Raw genomic sequence first — 20,211 nt, forward strand, 5'->3', positions numbered from 1 at the left:
GGAGGGGATGCATGCATGTGGTGTTTGGATTTGCTCTTTCTTTTTAAGTCATTAAAAAATGGAAAGTGGGTGTAGTATGCTTCTGGTTTGCCTAGCAGATATAGGGATAATTAATTGGGATTTATTTTTGAATTTCCTAATCTCCAGATATTTTTCAAGCATCCTTTTAAAAATGTGAGTTGGTAGTTAATCCTGTCTTAAGAAAGTTAATTTTAAATAAACATTTAACAATTAATTGGACACACACTCAGATGATTTTGCATATTCTTCCAGAAGAATTACTATGTGTGGTTGCTCACTGTCAGAACTGCAAGTTATCTACATAACTACATTGGGTTTTATATGGTCATTGTGAAGTTTATGGATTGGAAATGCCTTGAGTAAATTATAGCAACTTATGGAAGGCTAACTTGGAAATTTTAAGGATTTGAGTGGCAGATGACTTTTCTTCTTAGAGGAGGGTTTTTAGGTTAGGGCCGGAACAGGAAGTAAAGGTTAAAAGGAAGATTATAAGTGTAAAGGTTTGTGGACTGTGAGCTTTTTAGATCAATCACTTCAAATAGCTTTTAAGTTATATTCAAAAATTATGGTGGGAAAAGTCTGTAAGGAAGTTATTTTGGGAAATGAAAGAATCTAAAACATGTTACTAAAAGAAGAATATCACTTCTGATCAACTGCTTTTATAGCTGACTAGGTTGGTTCACTCAATTTGCATTTAAGAGACAAGTGAATAATCTCATAATTTTCCTCATTCATTATTCTAGAATTTGGAAAAGATAAAGAGAAGTGTTATGCATAAGTACTGAAAATGGATGCAAAAGAATAAAATGCTGCACAGACAAGATCTATCTTGACTTTTTCAAGGCCAGCCATCTATGTACACGTGGGAGAAGTAAATGAAAATAAGATTTTTTTACACGAAAAGGAGCAAATGCATTTCTTGATTTGATTTAAAATATCTGAATTGGTTATTTATCAGAAAGAAAACATTCTAAGCAGGCTATTTTTTCTGAGTATAAATGGAGTTCCATATTAGTAAGCACTATGTGAAGGAAAACAGAACTTTGCCAATCCCCATATAAAGATATTTCAGATGGGTAAATTTGTTACCGCTCAGCAGCAAAAGGCACAGTGTAAAACTTTCTCAAGCAAACCTCTGCATATGCTGCCTAAATTCTTAAGACAGAAGTTTGCCATTGAGCAAGGGAGCAGCTCATAAGCTATACATCATTTACATGGCATGTGGCCTAGCAGTATATGTTAACTATTTTGCCACAGAATCCTATAGCAAAAATACAAAGACGTGTTTTTAATCTACCACCTGATAGAGACTACTTCTGTTGTTCAGATGATCTCTGAGCAGTCCAAGCATGTACACTACAGCTGCATCCAGTCCCAGGCGCATGCAGCCTGTGATTCAATGTATCCTGGCAATTTAAAAAAAAAAAATATCCATTTTACGTTTTCCAAATCAGGAGTAGTCTACAGTTACTAACAAGTATGCAATGCTGTCCCTTTAATTAAATAACTTTGTTTAAGACGTATAAATATTTGCTTGGGGAATTCATTTTATGCATTCAGGAGATGATCATGAGGAAGAATTCTCATGCTTGCGGGCGAAAAAGGCTAAGATGCTTGAATTAGACTCAAGCAGAAATGCATTAATCCAGAGTCACAAACCTCAAAGCTGTTCAAGATTTTTCTTGTCTGGAAATGCATGGAGTTCCTGGGAGCCTGCCCGCTCTACTGCCAATTCCATGTGTGCTTGCTACCATATGGCTTCTGTGCATGCCTCCTGTGAGAGGCCAGGCAGGGTGCCTATAACTACATTAAAGATAGCAAGCAGACTACAGTGGGACTCCTGGTTACGTTTAGTATACGAACAGTGAAAGAAAATGGTCTACTTGTAATCAAATCACTTAACGAAGTCCGCAGTACTCCATCTCTGCTTCTGAAAAATAGGCAGATATCCTCTTATGTCATTGTAATGTTGTAGTTTTATTTTGCAAAGAGTGAATAAACTGGTTGGAATACACAGCTTTTCTTTGATTAGATCAAGTTTCATTCAAAGTTGCTCTAGCTTTAGTCTTGTGGTTACCCATATGTTATTAAAGCATTTTTTTTCTTTTGGCATTTCCTTTGCGGGGAAGAGACTTGAACAAGAGTTTCAAGTTCCAAAATAAATGAAAGATAGTTATTCTGGTCTAAACAAGAAAAACTGTGGTTGCCGTAGTCAGGATTGCAAACCAGTTTTGGTTTAAGAAAATATCCCATCAAACCCTAGGAGGCATGGAGGAAGGCGAGCGTTCACACAGAGATGCTGCACCATCACAAATCCTATGCTCAGATCTCCTCCCTCTTGGAGCCCCTGGCAGTCCAATACTTTTTCTCTACCACAGTTCTCTATCTCTAACTGCAGATATTAATATTTCATTTATTCCTCCATTTGTCTTCCTTGCTTATTCAAATTGAAAGCTTGTCAGAACAGGGACTGAAAATCTCTTGGTATGTATACATCATGAAATAAAGTGGAAATCTGAGAGCTTGGTTTGGTCTCACAGGAGATCGTATGAAATAATTTATATATAGATTTGTATATATATATTAAAATAAGTGGCAGTTATATGATATTTGAAAAATACATTTTTCCCAGTGTAAAATTATTACCTCATCGTTTTATTTTTTTCCCCATATAGACATCTAGAGAAAGCTGGATGTTAAAATCTGGCATGTGAATGGTCCACTGTCCCACTGACAGGGGGAAAAATGTCCACTGGCCAACAACAGTTTTCTGATATTTTCAACAACTGGAACATCGCAAAGACATAAACCAGCAATAATATTATCACACTGCAAAACTGACTGAAGTTGGCACTTCTGTACGAAGAAATTTTCAGCACAGATGCAAACATCAAAATAAATTACTGCACTTGTGGCAATGTACACTTTCTAATGAGAATTCTCTTTGTTTTTAAACAAGAAATACAAATTGTACGGCTGGATTTTTTCTTTCAAATAATTCAATTTACTGAAGAATTCTGGAATCTGAAAACATCATTACAACCCTGTTCAGTTTCACAACTTCATTCAGACCTTCTCTGCTGTTACAATTTTGGGACTGAAAGCCACAAAATGCTGCTAAATATAGCCAAAATGCTTACATTCAGATGGTCAGTTTTAACCTGAAGACAATTACTCTTCAAAAAATGTATTTCTGGCTAAAATAGGAACTATTGAAATTCAGCCACAGATTAAGCCTAGCTTTCCCTACCAGAAACTCTGCAGCCAACATGTGTTGCCTTCCTTATATACTATTGTACTTCAGCTTGCCAATGCCACGCAAGCTGATTTAATAGTCTAGAAGTGGTGAATAGGTGTATATGATTTTTCTGTGATTCCAGTGAGAGATATCCGACACTGCTCACGCTGTTCACTTTGTCTCCAAATAAACAGATGTAATTTTTCAATACAAAGAGTTATTTTTCATCACCACTGAGAGGGAAAAAGTAAGACACTCACCAGATTAAATATTTGTTTGTGATCCAAAAGATGGCATAAAATATATATCTAATATGGTGATTCTTTAAACTGTCACTGTTCCTTTTTTGGCTACATGTTATTCTTCTAAAATCCACATTCTTAGTATTCTTTGAACACTAGCACTAGCGTTCTATCTTCCACACCTGGGGACTTCAGCTCTCAGAGTATTATTCCATCTGGAACTTATAAATTTTGACCTTTTATCCTAAAGGCCAGATTTCAATAGCTTTCCAGAGTTCTACAGTCCACATGGTGCATTTCTTCCATGCTTCAACATCCTCAGTGTGTTCCATAATTGGTTGATTAAAAATGTAAAAAGTTTGAGATTCAGAACAGTTTGTATTTCATGCACCTATGATACTTATACTTCAAACAGTTCCCTGACATTTTATTTGTTTCTTCTTTCAAATAAATAATTCAGATAACGTATAACATTTTTGTAATCAGGAATGAAAGTCAATACTATTCGTAGTGCTGTTGACATGTCGTCTAGTAATTTATGGAATAATTATGGCCATATTTAGAGATGCCTATTCCTTACATTTCTGATCTGTCCTCCTCCCATACATCTTGACAATGTTGTTGTAATTCATGTATATTGTACAGACTGAATATATTTGAAGACAGACAATTCAATCCAGACAAATACATTAAAAATATAACACAGCTGTTTGGAGCTCTAGTTCTCCATGGGAATTTAACAGTAGACATTTTGTTAGCAGTGAAGGAAATCTGCAATTCTACCCTTTATTCCTAATCCAGGAGACCATGAATGATCATTTGTACTGCATCGTTTTCTAAATCTGCTTAAACCTCTGAAGAATTCAATTTGATATAAATATGAAGTGCTTTATTTCAAGAAGAGGCTGGTAGGTAGTACATTATATGTACTTGAAAATAGTTTCTTAACAGCTTAATTTAAACATCTAGCCTTTCTTATTACAGTTTTCTCAGATTTTAATTTTCTCAGTTACAAGAGCTACATTTATTTCCTTGTTAGTTTTTAATAATTCTTTTTAAGACTGTATGTTGCAAGATCTTAAATCTTAAATAACCCCGATGTCAAAAAGAGAGAAAACATTTCCAACAGTGAAAAAGGACTCTGAAGTTATGTTGGTACAAATTAAAGAATGGGGATTAAAGCTCAAAGAAATCAGTGGGAATTTTGCCACTGAATTGCCATTGGGCAAGGATTTTCCAGCCTTCCACCTTATCACCTTGGTATGTTGATTTTACACCTCCTGTTCAAATTAACATTTCCACAGTACATGGCTGTTATTCCATGAGGTTCAGTATTTCCTAGGGCTGCAATATCAACAAGTAAAGAGCACAACTAGTGGAAGTCAACACATGTAATTTATAAACCTACCTGCGTGTTGTGATTCATTATCCTCTAAAAACATTTCCATCAGAAGTGACAAGGCCATTCACTTTCTGAAAACAGCTCATTTTCAAATTTTCATTAGAAATTAACAGATTTGTCATGTTCTCTGAACTGAGTAACTGAAAATATCATTAAAATACCACTATTGAGCTTATTGAGAGTGATAATTAACATAAGATCTTCTGTTTAAAGTGACAGCTTTCTTTAGGACACCATTCAAAATTTATTTAAACTAGTTCAAAATTAGATATTAATCATGAAATTACTATTTCATAATAGCACTCTAGAAAAATGTAAATCAGATGCAGAAAAAGATTGGCATGTTTAATTGTTTTTTTTTTGTAGTACTCATTTTCTTTCATCATAAATGAACACTGGATTACTTTCATTAATAAAAATATTTCATAAACATGAGTGCATTTAAAATCCTTGGCTACTGCTTAAAAATATCTTTTCACAGTTACCTCATTATTGCCAGAATTGAGAAAATAATCTTTCTCTGGGTGTTGATCAAAAATTAAGCCCATAAAAAACATACATAAAATAATCAGAGATAGGTTAGTGTCAAAATTACATACTATTTGGTAAACAGAATAGTGAGTAACGAAGTGTTACAATGGGTGTTTTTGACTAATTTTATTTTAATTATTTAACTTAATTTTCTGTGGTGGGAATTGTTGTTTCTATTTGTTAATCTCTAGTTAGATATTTTTCTTGTAGAAAGTCACAGAAGAAAATACCTGATTTGGGAGGATGTTCTTTGTTTGAATGTAACAATACATAGAGATTACAGAAAAATCTCAGTGTGTCAAATATATAAATATATAAACTTCCTATATCAATGAATGCTTTAGATTATTTCCATATACATAACAACTTCAAAAATTACCATTAAAAGCACTATTATGGGAACGCTTCCTCCTTCTAGAAACAGGCTGCAGTGCAAATGTTATTAATAAACTGTGAGTCCCCAAATGAAGATGAAGGTAATGTATTTCCTCACTGAATACTCACGTGACCAACAAAATGTTATTCTCTGTAGATTTTGGTTTTATAAAATGCAAAGTCATTACAGAAGAGCTCTTCGTAGAAATGAAAGGATAAATCTGAATATTTGTGTTTTCTGAAAACACCGTTTTGGTGTCGAAGCAAAAGAAGTCTGTACTATCAACAGGAAACTACTGCCTTCAGTGAGGAGGAGGAGGGGAGGAAAGGAAAGCATTTCAGTTTGATACTTTAATACCATTTCACTACAAACACGAACATTGCATTTGGAAATTCTAATTCAGAATGAATTCTCTTCCTCCATTTGCATTTTATAAAAAAAAAACACAGCTGCATCTACTTTCTCGTTTTATTTCAGATAACTTCTTCATCAGGCAGGCACTGCATGTTGAGACTCTGCTGTGTTCCCTGTAGATTGAATCCCTTTGGGTTCTCGTTTATTCTCCAGCAAAGTAGGTAAAAATCTAAATGATAAAATAGTGAATCTTCATTTAATTGAAATTCTAGGTAGAGCACTATAAAGCTTCTGGGAAGATTTTTTTTCTCTCAAGATATAAGCAGTGTTAGCGCTTTCTGTGAGTTTTAAATATTGCATCAGTTAGTTCCGTTATACTCAATTTGTAACAGCCTTTACTTAATCTCTTTTTTGCCACAGTATTTTTAAAATCAAAGGTCCTGGGAGGATCTTCCTATAGAGCCTTTTTACCCAGAAAAGTAATTTTGTTTGAAATATGGGGATGTTAGAAATTGTAACTGTGGTGTATCCAGGTGTAAGTGCAAAAGATTAAGTGCTTTTTTTAATTACTGTATAGAAAGGAATTTTTTTGTTGTTGTTAATACAGTGAGCTATTTTTGACAAGTCTGTGTGGCTTCATTTTTCCCTTTAAAGTAGACATACGCAGTTACTTAGAAAAGTATTTAGTAAGTGTCGCAAGTATTAGAAGCAATGAGCAATGATAGTAAGGTAGTAGTTTACATGCTGGCACAGACTGATATGGTTAGGGAACGCATTTTTTCCTGTTTCTTTTTTTTTTTTTTTTTTCTCATATACTTCCAAGCAATTTAGATAGTCAGTGAAATCACTCATGAGCATAGCAGACAAAATAAATCAAAGAAAACTCTGCTCTACCACGTGATGAAACCCTTTAGAATGCTTTCTTTGTGCTGTTATTTAGCTCTGTGTTCTCACCAGATACTGTACCATGAAAATATACTGCAAATAGAAAAAACAAGTTTGTTCAATAATGTGGTGATAATGAGGTGACATAAGAATGCTACTTTCTCCAGCCAAAATATTATCAAACCCTAGGCATTTATGAATTATGTGAAATGTTAATGAAACTTAAAGTTCATAAAATTCGTAACAAAAATCACTGGAATTCAGGAAAAAAAGCATCTCTATATTAGATTCTTTCCACGTTTCCCTATGAGGCCATTCTTCATAAGATTTCAAACTCTTAAGTGTAATTAAGGGCATAAGAGCATTGCTTCTGTGTGTACACAAGTCACTGTCAGTACTCATGATTTAAGGCTTTGAATTATGTCAGAAACATGATGATAGTTAGAAAACAATGCACTCTAAGAGATTTAATCTGCTTCTTTTTTGAAAGCCAATCAAAATTAAGTAATATTGAGACCTTAGGCCTTTTGTGACAGAAGTTTGGAATGGCAGTTCAAACAGGGGAAAATGTGGTTTGGGGTATATCAATTGCAGTCTGAAAAAAAATGAAGAATGTTATGAGAGCCATTACTCTTTTTATCCTTTTTCAAGCATTTTCCCAAAGTTTCATTTAAGCTATATAAGAAATAGTTGAAAAAATCATTGCTTTCTGTATATTAGGGATGTAAGAGAGAATTATTGGCAAGACATCAGCTTCTAGGCCGCTTCTGAGTTGGTAAACGTTTCTGGTTGCAAACAATGTACTTTGGGAGATATTTGCATTGGCTGTTTTTCTCATTGTTATGTTTATTGTAAAGTCTACAGGAAAACTGAAAAAAAGCATCTCATGTTTACACCACTGCTTTCTGCTGCTGTTTATTATTATGTTGTGTATAAACATAGTTTCCATCTATACCTGGAAAGACTATCACAGTGCACAGTCATGCATTGTTTCTCAGTTGTGAAACAAGTATGAAAGGATATGGATGCTTTTCTGTATTTATTTGAATAGTGTCTTAGGTTAAAAAAATGATTTAAAGAATATGTGTTGTTTGGTGTTTTGTTTTTTTTTCTCTTCTCTGTGGGGCTGTTTTTGAACATGGAGTGCATATATGTTAATTCACACGCTGGTAGAGTTGTGGAAGGTTTCTTTGCCCTCAGTGGGCATTGGATGCGATTTAGCATGAAGATTCACAATATTATGTTGCTGGAAAGTCAGAATTTTGAAAAGAGAAGTCATGACAGTGAGTCAGTGAAATAGCAACTGGTATTGCTTTTGCTGATGGATAATTTCTAGTTCAGACTGCTTATAATCATTTATCAATGTGCATATGTCTATATTACAAGTCAAATCAAAGAAACACAGATCCGTGTGTTAGTAGTTCTTATACACAGATATATTTCTTGCAAAAAATGCAAAGATCCTAATTCTCATCAGGCTTAAATGAATGTTTTGTTTTCACTTATTTTCCTAAAATTAACTTTTATGTCATTTCCAGGTCTAGGATTCAGGATTTTCCAATCTATGATGTATCTTTAAATTTACATAAAGTCAACTAAAATTTTACAAACAATATTATTTTCGTGCCATGCAGTGATGTATTTCCATATCCATTATTAATGCCATGGTTGCTACTGTCTCTTTTAAATTACTTTGTACTATGCCTGTAGCATGTGTTTGTGTGCATTATCTTCACATGCCTCATCTTGTTCTCCTGCTCTGATCTGAGTGGGGAACTTTTTTATTTAAAATCAAGACAGCAGCTTCTGGGTTATTAACAACTCTGTCACAAGAATTTGCATCTGCTATTCTACTGTGGTGGTAAGACAGTGTCTGTCTCACTGTATCCTGTATTTTGATAACAGATACGATCTCTATCAGTTTTTCCACACAAGCTAACTAGACTCAAATGAGTAAATCTATTTCTTTACTGGCAGTTTCTTTTAAGCTTACAGGACTCAACAGCACTTACATAAAAAGAGATATACGAGCATCACACAGAATTCCGGTCACTGTTAGATAACACAGCAGAGATCGCGTTTATGTACATGGGGATGCTGACCCTGCAGAAATGTTCCTGTTGGTCACAGTACTTGTAATTCAGCATGTGGAAAGTTGTGCCTTTGCAAGAGGTCATGATAACTTTCTTGTGCAGGAGTATTAGTTTAGGCAGCCAAGACATTATTTTTAAGTACATGTGGCTTTTCAGCATTGTCATAACCACAGCCTGTTCTAAAGAGTTGCATGAATAATTGAGTATTTGCTTTCACAGCCAAAGTGAAAAATGTGTGTGGTGGAAATGAGTCATAAAGAACCAAATCGTGGCTTTTCACAGTTAATATGAAGGAATTTTTATGCAAGTTAAAAATTCTGTTTGTTCTGTAGTGTTTTTATTTTCAGGCATTAGAAAGAAAAGACAAGCATACAGACACATACGTGTATATACACCTACGTATACACAGCCTTCCAGTACCTAAAGGAGACCTACAGGAAAGTTAAGGAGGGACTTTTTAGAAGGACATGTAGTGATGGGACAATAAGAAATGGTTTTAAACTGAAAGAGAGTAGATTTAGACTAGATATCAGGAAGAAATTCTTTACTGTGAGGGTGGTGAGACGCTGGAACAGGTTGACCAGAGAGGCTATGGATGCCCCCTCCCTGGAAGCACTCAAGGCCAGGCTGTGTGGGGCTTTGAGCAAGCTGGTCTAGAGGGAGGTGTCTCTACCCTGCTATAGCAGGGGGGTAGGAGCTAGGTGGTCTTAAAGGTCTCTTCCAATCCAAACCATTCTATAATTACATGATTCGATGATATGTACCAAGCTACTTCTATCCAGTAAGCTAGTACTGGATCAGCCAACCCAGATGCAATTATCTAATGTTTCCTTCTATTTTGAGGAGCTCAAATTCGCATTTTCAATCCCATGAAGATACCTTTAAAATCTGTGCCTTACCAAAACTGACAGAAATCCTTCAGCATTTCACTCACAATTACTGAATGGTTAAGGTTGACCTCTGGAGACCACCTCTGGTCCACCCCTCCTGCTCAAGTAGGGCTCCTAGAAGTAGTTGAGACCACAGTAGAAAATATGGGAAATCTGTAATTTGCTGGAAAATCCCCTCCCTCCTGTTTTGATTCTACAATCTTCTCTGTTGCTACTTAGCAAAGATCTGAAGCAGCTTATTTTGATGGCATTTGACTAGTATTTCAGCTATTGATGGAATAATTACAGCACAATTAGAACACTGACAAACACATTTGATAGAACAGCCATGAGATTCCATTAAGAATTCTGAACAAAAAATCTTTTGCATCCCTCCATAAACTTTTATAACACACTGTTGTTATTAAGTGTGTATTCCAATGACGTGTCTGCTTTTGGCCATTATTTGTATTTTGCCCTGAAGTGTAATTTCAGCAACTGGCAATGGGGCAATGGCAGTTTGTTTTGCAGTACACTTCATCTTCTCCTATCCTGCTTACTTCAGGATGAGCTATAAGTGTGGTACAACAAGAGATTAAACACTCTTCCAACATGCTAGCGATTCCTCAAAGTTGTGCAATGGGCAACTTACTATGTTAATTATATTTAACTTTGCGCTGCTTGATTTGTTGAAAGCAGACGATATGAAATGGATCTGGATCATGGATTCTATTTTCCCACATAAGACATTACTGTATTATTAACATTCTGCATAAAGGCTGAAAATGTAAAACCACCCTAGAAGGCAACCTCAGGGTCTAATTTTGTTCTAAAAATGTACTTAATGAAACAGCTCACTGCTAAACAAGTAGACTTACTCCTTGTATCTGCTAAGACATTTGTAACACATAATATCTTGGAAAGGGACTTCATCTTTATATATCCCTGCTAGCACTGCAGGGTGACTTGGACTATCTTGTTTTGGCAACATGCTAGCAACTTGCGTTAAGTTATAGTCAGTTATGTTTTCTATATATGTAATTAAATACACAACTTGCATAGCTAATAGGATTTAATAGTAATTAATTATGAAAAAAAGAAATTAAGAAGGGAATAAATGTTTTCATGTTACTATAATCCTAGTTCAAAGCAGTTTGAGCAATTGAGACAAGGCACCTCCATTCCATTCCTTTGGGTATAGCACAGGAAAGATGTTGTTTGGTGCAAACTCAGGAGCTGAGTTTTTGAGACTGGTGCATTTAGGTACCTCATTCTGAAGGAAAGCATTGGGCTAACTTCCCAGTCTCCAGTTAGGTGTAGAAATGCTGTTGTAGACACAGATCTAATGCCTCTTTTGACACGGCCAAACATCTCTGCAATAATTATTCTTTCGTCTTCTCTTTTAATGGAAAAGATGCACAGTGCTATGTTTGCTTTTTTTAACTTAACTTTGCTAGTCATAAATGTACGAAATTCTCATGTACACTGCAGAAGATTAAAGAAGTGGGACCTGAATTTCAGTATTGCAAAATCAACATTCAGTTCTGAGGTGTAAGCAGCTTATCATTTAACTACATTCTGCTGCAGCACATGCAGGCTGGAATAAATGGCATGGTACCAATGGTACCAATTTTTTCAAATTCTCCTGTTTCTGCAATACATACCATGAAATCATCAGCCCTTCCTTTAGGGGTTGATTTAGTACATATTTTACTGACAGTAAAAAAAAGAAAAATAATAGCAGTTGTAGGCAGTGGGACAAGCCTGCAGAAGAGTAAAATAGTCTATTGTAGAGTATGGTGGTTTTTTTGTGTTTTTTTTTTTTTTTTTTTTTTTTGCAGCCTTCTTTATTGTCTTATTTTATGTTCTGTGGATTATAAAATAAACAAAATCTTGAAACTGTGGCATGTAGTAATATTCAGGATTTCTCTAGTTGTATTAAAATCCTGATTATTATTTATTGAGGGTGAAAGGATATAAGAGAGACGCAAACACGTTCACTGGACACTCTATCACACTAATTAGTAGCTGATGATCTGCATGGGTGTTTATGTTCATGTTACATATGTCTATAATTTCCTAATTCTAAATCCCAAAAATGTGATGTGAGTTACTTATGAGTAAAACATTACATACTTAGTCTTGCTTCTTTTGAACAACATTGATGCTACTTTTGAAGGCATGCAGCTGTAAGAAAAATCTTTGTGTTATTCTAATATTAAAAAAAAAAACCCACACCAGGAAATACTTTCTATGAGATTAATGAATATATTAATACACTCTTGAAGCTTTATTCCCATTTATGAATAAATTATGGACCTAACTACAAAGACATTCAACTTTTGGGTAAATCTAGTTTTTCCTAACGCAATCTAAATTTTTCAAATATGTTAGATAGCTGACAGCTATCTAAATGATTTTTTTTCTATATTTGTTTAGAAAATATATTTGTTTCTATATTTGTTAGGAAATTCTGCAACTAAGGATGACCACAGCAGTCTTACAGTAACAATCAAAAGATGAGATGTGTTCTTTGTCTCACAATAGCTACCAAGATCGATAACTACTCCGTAAGATCAAACACATTAACATGGAAACTTGTCATAAATCTGTGATTTGAAAGAGCTCCCTTCACCACTTCAAAAGTGGTTTTCTCTTTCCTTGGAAAAGCCTAGAAGATGGCAGAAATTGTGTATTGTCAAATAAGTAGTGATAAATCTCAGTATGAGAAATGTGTGCAATAACCATGGTGGTCAGGGGCTTGGATTTAGCCTGAAAAACAAAAAAGTACACTTTCTCCCTCTTCAGATTTGATACATAATTATCACAAGGTTAAAATTGTGATTTCAAAGCCCATTAATATCTAGGAACATGATATTTCTTCTCCTTCTTCATGACTTCCTAGAGTACCAAAGAGTTTCATTTTGTTATTGCTCTCTATCAAAGGGTATCTGTTTTGAGGTATCTATTTAAATGCAATATCAGCAGAGAGTTAAGGATAGTTTTGAAGTCCCCTAGCATGACAATGCTCTTAATCCCTCTCACTGGATGAATCACAGCACCTCAGACTGTGCTGTGGCTGGCAGTGCCCTCTGGGTTCATCAGGGACACCAGAGCAGGAGCCCAGGCCCACACCCAGGCAGCTGCTGAAGGTCTCTGAGCAGCAGAGCCCACACACAGCCTGTGGGCAGCCTGTGCCAGCGCTCCGTCACCTGCACAGCACAGAAGTGCTCCTGGTGCTCTGAGGGAACATCCTGTGTTCCAGGTTGTGCCCACTTCCTCTTATCCTGGCACCGGGCATCACAGAAAAGAGCCTGGCTCTGTCCTCTTTGCACCCTCCCTTCAGATACTGATCCATATTGCTGAGATCTTCCCTAAGCCCTTTCTTCCATAGGCTGAACAGCCCCACCTCTCAGCCTCTCCTCACAGGAGAGGGGCTCCAGGCCCTCTGTCAAATCTGTTGCCCTGTGTTGGACTCTCCCCACTGTGTCGGGGTCTCCCTTGTGCTGGGGGCAGAGGTGCAACTGGACAAAGTGTTCACCAGTGCAGAGTAGATGGCAAGGATCGCTGCTCTCTACTTGCTGACAGCACTCCTTATTTCCCCAGCTTAATTTTATGCTCCACTTTAAAACAGGGGGGAAGTGCAGAAAGCTGAGCTTTTACTTACTGCTGTTACACAAGTAGCGTTAATGATCAGGACTGCTGAGGGGTCTGGAGCACAAGCGTTACTAGGAGCGGCTGAAGGAACCGGCATTGTTCAGCCTGGAGGAGGCTCAGTGGAGACCTAATCCTCTCAGAACGGAGGCCTACGCCGGCTCCCGCTGCCAGGGGAACGGCCAAACGGCCGCCGGCAGCCCCTCACCACCCACCGCCCGGCGGAGCCGTGAGTAGCGGGAGGCGGTGCTGCCCCGGCTGTGGGGGAGAGCCAGGGGAAAGTATGGGGCCCTGACTGCTTGTCTGCGTCGGGAGGAGCGCTGTTGTAGCGCTGTGGCTACAACGAATACACTGTGCTTTCTGATATGCGGCTTAAATAGGGTTCTCAGCTTTCTGTTTCAAATACTGTCATTACAGGAGTCATTTCTGAAGAGGAGTCGGAGATTAAAGTTTAGGGTTTTTGCCCTTTGGAGTTTATGGCGATTATTCTCTGGTAGTTTTGTGCTCTCTTTTTAGAAAACAGCATGTGTAAGGTAGAAAACATGGAAGGAGTTGGTGTGAAAGTTGTAACAGTGCTCGGTTACTTTCCGAAAGCTCAGGGGTTACTCTGAAGATAGTTCGAAAGCAGTGTGGAAAGGAGGAGCAGCCATTATTGCAGTGTTGCTAACTGGTCTCTCATTCCCATCTGTCTTGTTATTTCTTTGGGAAAATAATTAACGAGGAATAGGGGAATTTGTGGCAGGTTTAGCGAACATGCCTTAGCTCATAGTGCTGTGAAGTTCTGGTCACGTTCCAGTTGTGGGAACCTGGGTGAATACTGAGGAAATATGTATCAAACGTCTTGAAGTGTCAGCTGTCACAGAATCATAGAGTTGCTCAGGTTGGAAATAGACCTTAAAGATCAAGTCCAACCACAACCTAACCAGACTACCCTAACAACCCTCTGCAAAATCATGTCCCTGAGCACCACATCCAAATAGTTTTTAAGCATGTTCAGGGATGGTGACTCAACCATCTCCGTGGGGAGCCTATTCCAGTGCTTAATAACCCTTTCTGTAAAGAAGTTTTTCCTGATATCCAACCTAAACATCCCCTGGCGCAACTTGAGGCCATTTCTCCTCATTCTGTCAGTTTCACGTTTCACCAGAATTTCTCTATCAACAGTCCTTTCTTGCAAGTTCTTCCCCATTGGTCATACTGAGATGTTGTTTGGACGTTGAAAGGCTGGTCGTGATCCCAACTGAAAATCCAGTATGTGATCATGTTGGTTAGGGAACTAGGCTATTCTTTCAGATTGTCCTGCTTGCGAAATGTGCTATGCTTGCTAACACAATGAAATACTTTTTGAATATGCTTTTGGGAACTTAGGGATCTGCTGAGGTTGTGGAGGTGTTTGGTCTGCAGCCTTTTAAGGTTGCTCCTCATGGAATTGCAGCCTCTTTCTTTAGTGAGACAGTGCCAGTGTTAAATACAGAAATCAATTTTGGATTGCACATAAAAGAGAGTACTTTCTTATTCCTCTTTTAGTACTTGCTGCAGTTTTGGATGAAATTATCATTTGGAAGATTGTGATCCACACAAAAGTTAATACTGCAGTATTTGGCCCCAAATATGTTGTATCATCTGTTAAAATTCCTTACAAGTTTTAGTGAAATTGATTTAAATGACAATGAAATTATTTTTCATGGTATTTTCAAGATGCATACTGAACGATTATGCTTGATGTTAAAAGAGAGTTTGGAGTAGAAATAGATATTAAATGATTAAGAATGATCATTACTTGTAAAGTGATAAAAATCTCATAAGGTAAAGAAGTCTGGTTATCCATTCCAGCTTTCTGTGGATTTCCTGAATTGGCATTGCAGTCTGGTTTCCTGTATCTTTTCACCTTCACCTTTCACCTTCACAGCAAGGCAAGAAACAATGAGAACCTAAGAAAATTGAAATTGCTGAGACCTTCCTGTTTGAGTTCAAGGGACTTGATATACAGCACTTGTGCCACTAACTGTAGTGAGGTAGTGCATTACAGTAAATCTCCTAGTCCTAGGCTAGCTTCACCCATGTAGAAGGAAGGGCCTTCTATTGGCATAGTTCATCTCATGTTAAGGAAAGGCAGCAAGCATTATGCCACTCTGCATGTGGATAGGAAATGAAATTCTCTGCCTAGCAAAAAAAAAAAAGGGTATTTACATGAACTTCGATCTGTGCACACTCTGTGAGCTGTTACATATGTGAGAACATAACTGTGGTAAAGAAATTTAAAGACAGAATGAATAACTAGCAAAAAAAAGCTAAAAAACAACCAAAAAGCCTCTTCCACGTTCTTTTTGCTCAAATATGTAATAAAATCTCATTATGCTTTTTTTAAAATATTTAATTCATTTTACTCTGTATTTTTAGCTTAGTCTGAAAATTTAAGTTTAATTACTGAATCACAGAGCACAAGCAATGAGTAAAGTTAATGGTCACATTTCATGGGTAAAAAGATTTACGATTCAGGATGTGTCACTCTGGAAGGTAGATAATAAGGAAGCATGAGCTTGAGAAAACAGCACTTCCATTCAGCTTCGGGGTACTGTTGATTCTTTAGGTATCAGTCTTCTCTTTTTTTTTTGTCATGTAAAACTTTGACTGGGATCTGTCATCTTCTAAGGGTGTCTTGCAGAACCAGAACAGAAATGTGCTCTTAATGTTGCTCTGTTGAAATGTGTATGTTAGCCTTTCCTTTTGAATGTTTATAAAACAGCCGCCTGAAAATGTATAATTAAAAATAATGTCCTATTTTATTTTTAACAAGATTTTCTATTAATTTTATTTTTTAAACAAGGCAGCATCAAGAATTAATTAGCTGCTCAGATCTGAGCAGTGCCACGAAACACATCTTGCTCCATCTGAACAAAGGAATGCTTTTATGGTTACTCAGCACTTGGTCTGGAGCTTGGCAAGATCTCTTTATGCTAGAAAATGCACAGATGCAATTTCATGTCTTTTAGCAGTGTGTTATGTTCGTTTTTCTTAAATTTTAAATAGCCTGCCAAATTTTCAACACATTTTTTCCTAATCTTTCCGACTAAACTACTTATATAATATACACAGTAGCTAAAATTACCACTTAGCTGCAAGTTCCTCCTAAACATAAAAGAATAAAGTACATACAACTTGATGGAAAATCAAATCAAGATGGATGCATCATTTTAAACGCTTATTTCTTCTTCTTCTTTTTTTTTTTTTTTAATTTTAAAGATTTATTTTTTAAAACAGCATGGCATTGTCCTGCTAGGAACACACCATATGTTACTGATGGCACTGGGGAACAATGGAGGCAATCTGAGAAGCTGCTCCGCAGGGACTTGCCATGTGCCCCCACTGGGACACAGTGCCTTGCTGAGAAGAGGTGCAAGAACTGTTCAGTGTTCAGGATCATTTGCAATTTGAGATGGACTGGAGAAGTCAGAGAATAGGGTGTAAATAAGTAAAAACAAGTATGAAGTACTATGTTCTGTGCGCCTTACTTATATTTAGTAGTAGAAGAAAATTCTAGGTAAGGTAGTAGAAGATCCATAGCTTATAGTGTGAAACACAAAAACCAGTATCCTGTTGTTGTGACAGAACCGAGAGTTACTCCAGGATATGAAACCAAAAGCATTGTGTAATACTTCTTCCTAGCGCTGAGGCATCAGCTGGAAAGCCACATCCTCTTCAGGACACATGTGGAAGGACCTGGACCAGCTGAAAAACATGTGGAAGAAAGCAGCAGGAAAGCAATAAAAATATAAAGGTAGAGGGGTTAGAAGAATTTAATCTATTTAGCATATAACAGGGAAGAGAAAGCTTCTCAAATGTTAAATAAATTGTTTACAAGATGAAAGGAATCATTTTCTGTGTCCATAGAGATACGGCAAGACTACATTATACTTTAGCAAAGCTGACTAATGGTGAAAATAGTTGAGTTTGGTTTAACTTTGCAGAGATTCTTTATAAAAACTGTCACTATGAGATTTTAAAGCAGGTTCAACAACATTTGTTAGAAATGGTTTGGATTTAGTTGAAACTGCCTTGGATCTTTCAGTTAATTGAGGTATTATTTTGCAGATGAAATCTGTCTTCACATTCTACTATGCTCCAAATAAGAAATGAAGTTTCTACTTAGTTTTACCCCCTTCTGTTTGTTGTGGAATTTTGTAAGTGCTTAATTAAATACACAATTTCCTTTTTTCAATTTACAGATCCTCTGTCATTTTGTCCTTATGTTGTCCCATTCCAGTTTTAGTTCTGTGTCTCATCTATCCTCTTTTTCTTTTCCCTTTGGATTTGTCGTTTATTCTGCGTTATGTTCTGAACTTTTCAATAATTACCTTTCCATACTTCATAGTAAGTTTTTCAGCTTTGCCTTGCAAATGCCCTTCAAACCTGTGAATTCATTCTCACCCACTATACTTCAGCATTGCCAGCATCCTCATGCTTGTCTCTTTTTGGTCTCTTTTTGCCTTTTTTTTTTTTTTTTTTTTTTTTTTGGTCTTTTTTACCTTGGCATGTGAAGAATGTTGTCTCTTTGCCCTCTACCTAAGATTGTAAAATTTAAGATCTTTCTTTAAAAAAAAAAAAAAAAAAAAAAAAAAAAAAAAAAAAAGGATTTTCCATCTTTGATGGAAAGATTATAAAAGAAATGACTACAATCACTTTAGGTAGCTTCCACTTAAGGAAGGTTTTGGTTTATCTAAGGAAACAAGTATGCCGTCGCTGTATATTGTGTGTCAGTGCTTGTCCTCCAGAAGCTTTTCAAACATAATGTCAGATTATTACATATACCTGAAAGGAGGTTGTAGAGAAGAGATTGGCCTTTTCTTCTTACATAATTAGTGATAGAATGAGAAGAAATGGCCTCAAATTGCGCTGATGAGATTCAGGTTGTATATTAGGAAAAATTCTCAGAAAGAGTGGAATTGGAACAGGCTGCCCAGGGAATGGAGGACTCGCTGTCCCTGGAGGTGTTTAAAAACATGTGAATGTGGCACTGAGGGCCTTGGTTATTGGGCATGGTGGGGATGGGCTGGTGGGGACTAGGAGATCTTAGAGGTCTTTTTTGACCTTAATGTTTCTGTGAGTCTATGAAATTTCAACCAGATTTGATAGGTTAAAGTCTCAAAGATGTTGAGTTCCTCCAAGTTTCATGAAAACTGGAAGCTGAGTAGGGGGAGGAAAGACTCAAATTATTTCCTCCCCTATAAGAAAGAAGCTATAAATTAAGTCTTATTCTGCAGGGTAGCGGTCAGCCAGCTAATCTGCTGTCTTTCTGGTTAGCCAGACAACATTTGTAAAGCTCCAAACCCGTTGTATCACATGCACATGACCGGAGGGAATAGCTAAGGAAGCTGTGTTGGTCAGGTTCTTTGGAAGAACCAGGAAGAATTGGTTTTCTTTTGTGGGATCTTTGTAAAATCAGGCTTTATTGATTCTAATGGTTATGGGAACTGCTGCCTTTTTTGGGCTGTAAAATGTTTTTAGCAGCTTTTCTCTGCTCTGCAGTAACAGAGATCCCATCAAGTGTTAAAAAAATAACCATTTTTAAACACTTAAGTGGTCTTTCATTCATATGTTATTCCAGACTAATCCTCTTTTTATCTTCTCTTTTTTATGAAAGCCTGTTATCCTTCAAAATTTGGCTGGATCACTTCCACAAATTCATTAAGGATTTGACCCATTAATCTCTGTACATGTGCAGAGTAGATACCAGAAGGTCTGGGGAAGCCAGGTAAGCCAACAGTGACATTGTTGATACTTGAAGTTAGAATACTGTGTGCTAAGGAAAGTTTTGGACTTTGCATCTCTTTTTTTTTTTTTTTTTTTTTTTTTTTTCCAGTGCTGACAATGATGGAATCTTGTGCCATGCTCAACACCTTAAGAAAAAGCTTTTGGTTTCCAAGAATTAAAGTTGAGATTAAGTCTATATATATATATATATTTTTTTTTAAATTATTTGTTCTTCTGTTTTGCATTACTAAACTCTTTCTGAAATTCTGATGTTTGTATTTCTGAATATTGAAACGAAAGGTATTGATGGTAATGAACAATGTAAGGTGATTCTGAAACAGCTAACTCAGAGCTAAGATACTGAGCAGACAAAGCTTGAAAAGGAAAATATTGGAGTAGGTCTAGTTTTGAAGTAAAAGCATGCAAGTCCAATGGTCCTACCTTTCACACAACCACAGGGTTGTTGGTGGTTTGTTGGTATTGTTGGTATTTTTGTGTTGTTTGGCTTTGTTGGTTGATTGTTTGTTGGTTTATGTTTTTCTTTTAAGATGCTTCTGATTCATTCTGACAGCTGATAAAGAAGCATAGAGGAGTTTGTAGCTAAATTGGAGATTGATTGAATTGACTTAATTTCTCCCTGCTGGATGTATGTTATAATGCTGTTGAGAAAATGATGCTGTTGTAAGACTGACTGCCAGCATGCTTAGAATAGTCCCTCCTTTGCTACTATTTCGTGGAAGTAAAGACACAGGTATTGTTCAATGTGAACCTCATTGCAATTGGAAAGGAAATAAG

The 20,211-nt window shown here is 36.5% G+C and overlaps 1 protein-coding gene across 1 annotated transcript in view; it reads left to right on the plus strand.

Annotated features, from left to right (window-relative positions):
* Positions 1–4,599: 4,599 nt before the first annotated feature.
* Positions 4,600–20,211, plus strand: part of CCDC178 (coiled-coil domain containing 178) — a gene marked incomplete at both ends in the record, with an annotated part of 172,174 nt that continues 156,562 nt past the window's right edge. Inside the window, 3 exons of the mRNA XM_079533872.1 lie at positions 4,600–4,761; positions 6,288–6,381; positions 19,356–19,417. Coding sequence (XP_079389998.1) covers positions 4,600–4,761; positions 6,288–6,381; positions 19,356–19,417 — 318 coding nt within the window. The remainder of the gene's footprint in view (positions 4,762–6,287; positions 6,382–19,355; positions 19,418–20,211) is intronic.

The sequence above is a fragment of the Tetrao urogallus genome, assembly GCF_951394365.1.
Source record: "Tetrao urogallus genome assembly, chromosome: 3".
Lineage (NCBI taxonomy): Eukaryota > Metazoa > Chordata > Aves > Galliformes > Phasianidae > Tetrao > Tetrao urogallus.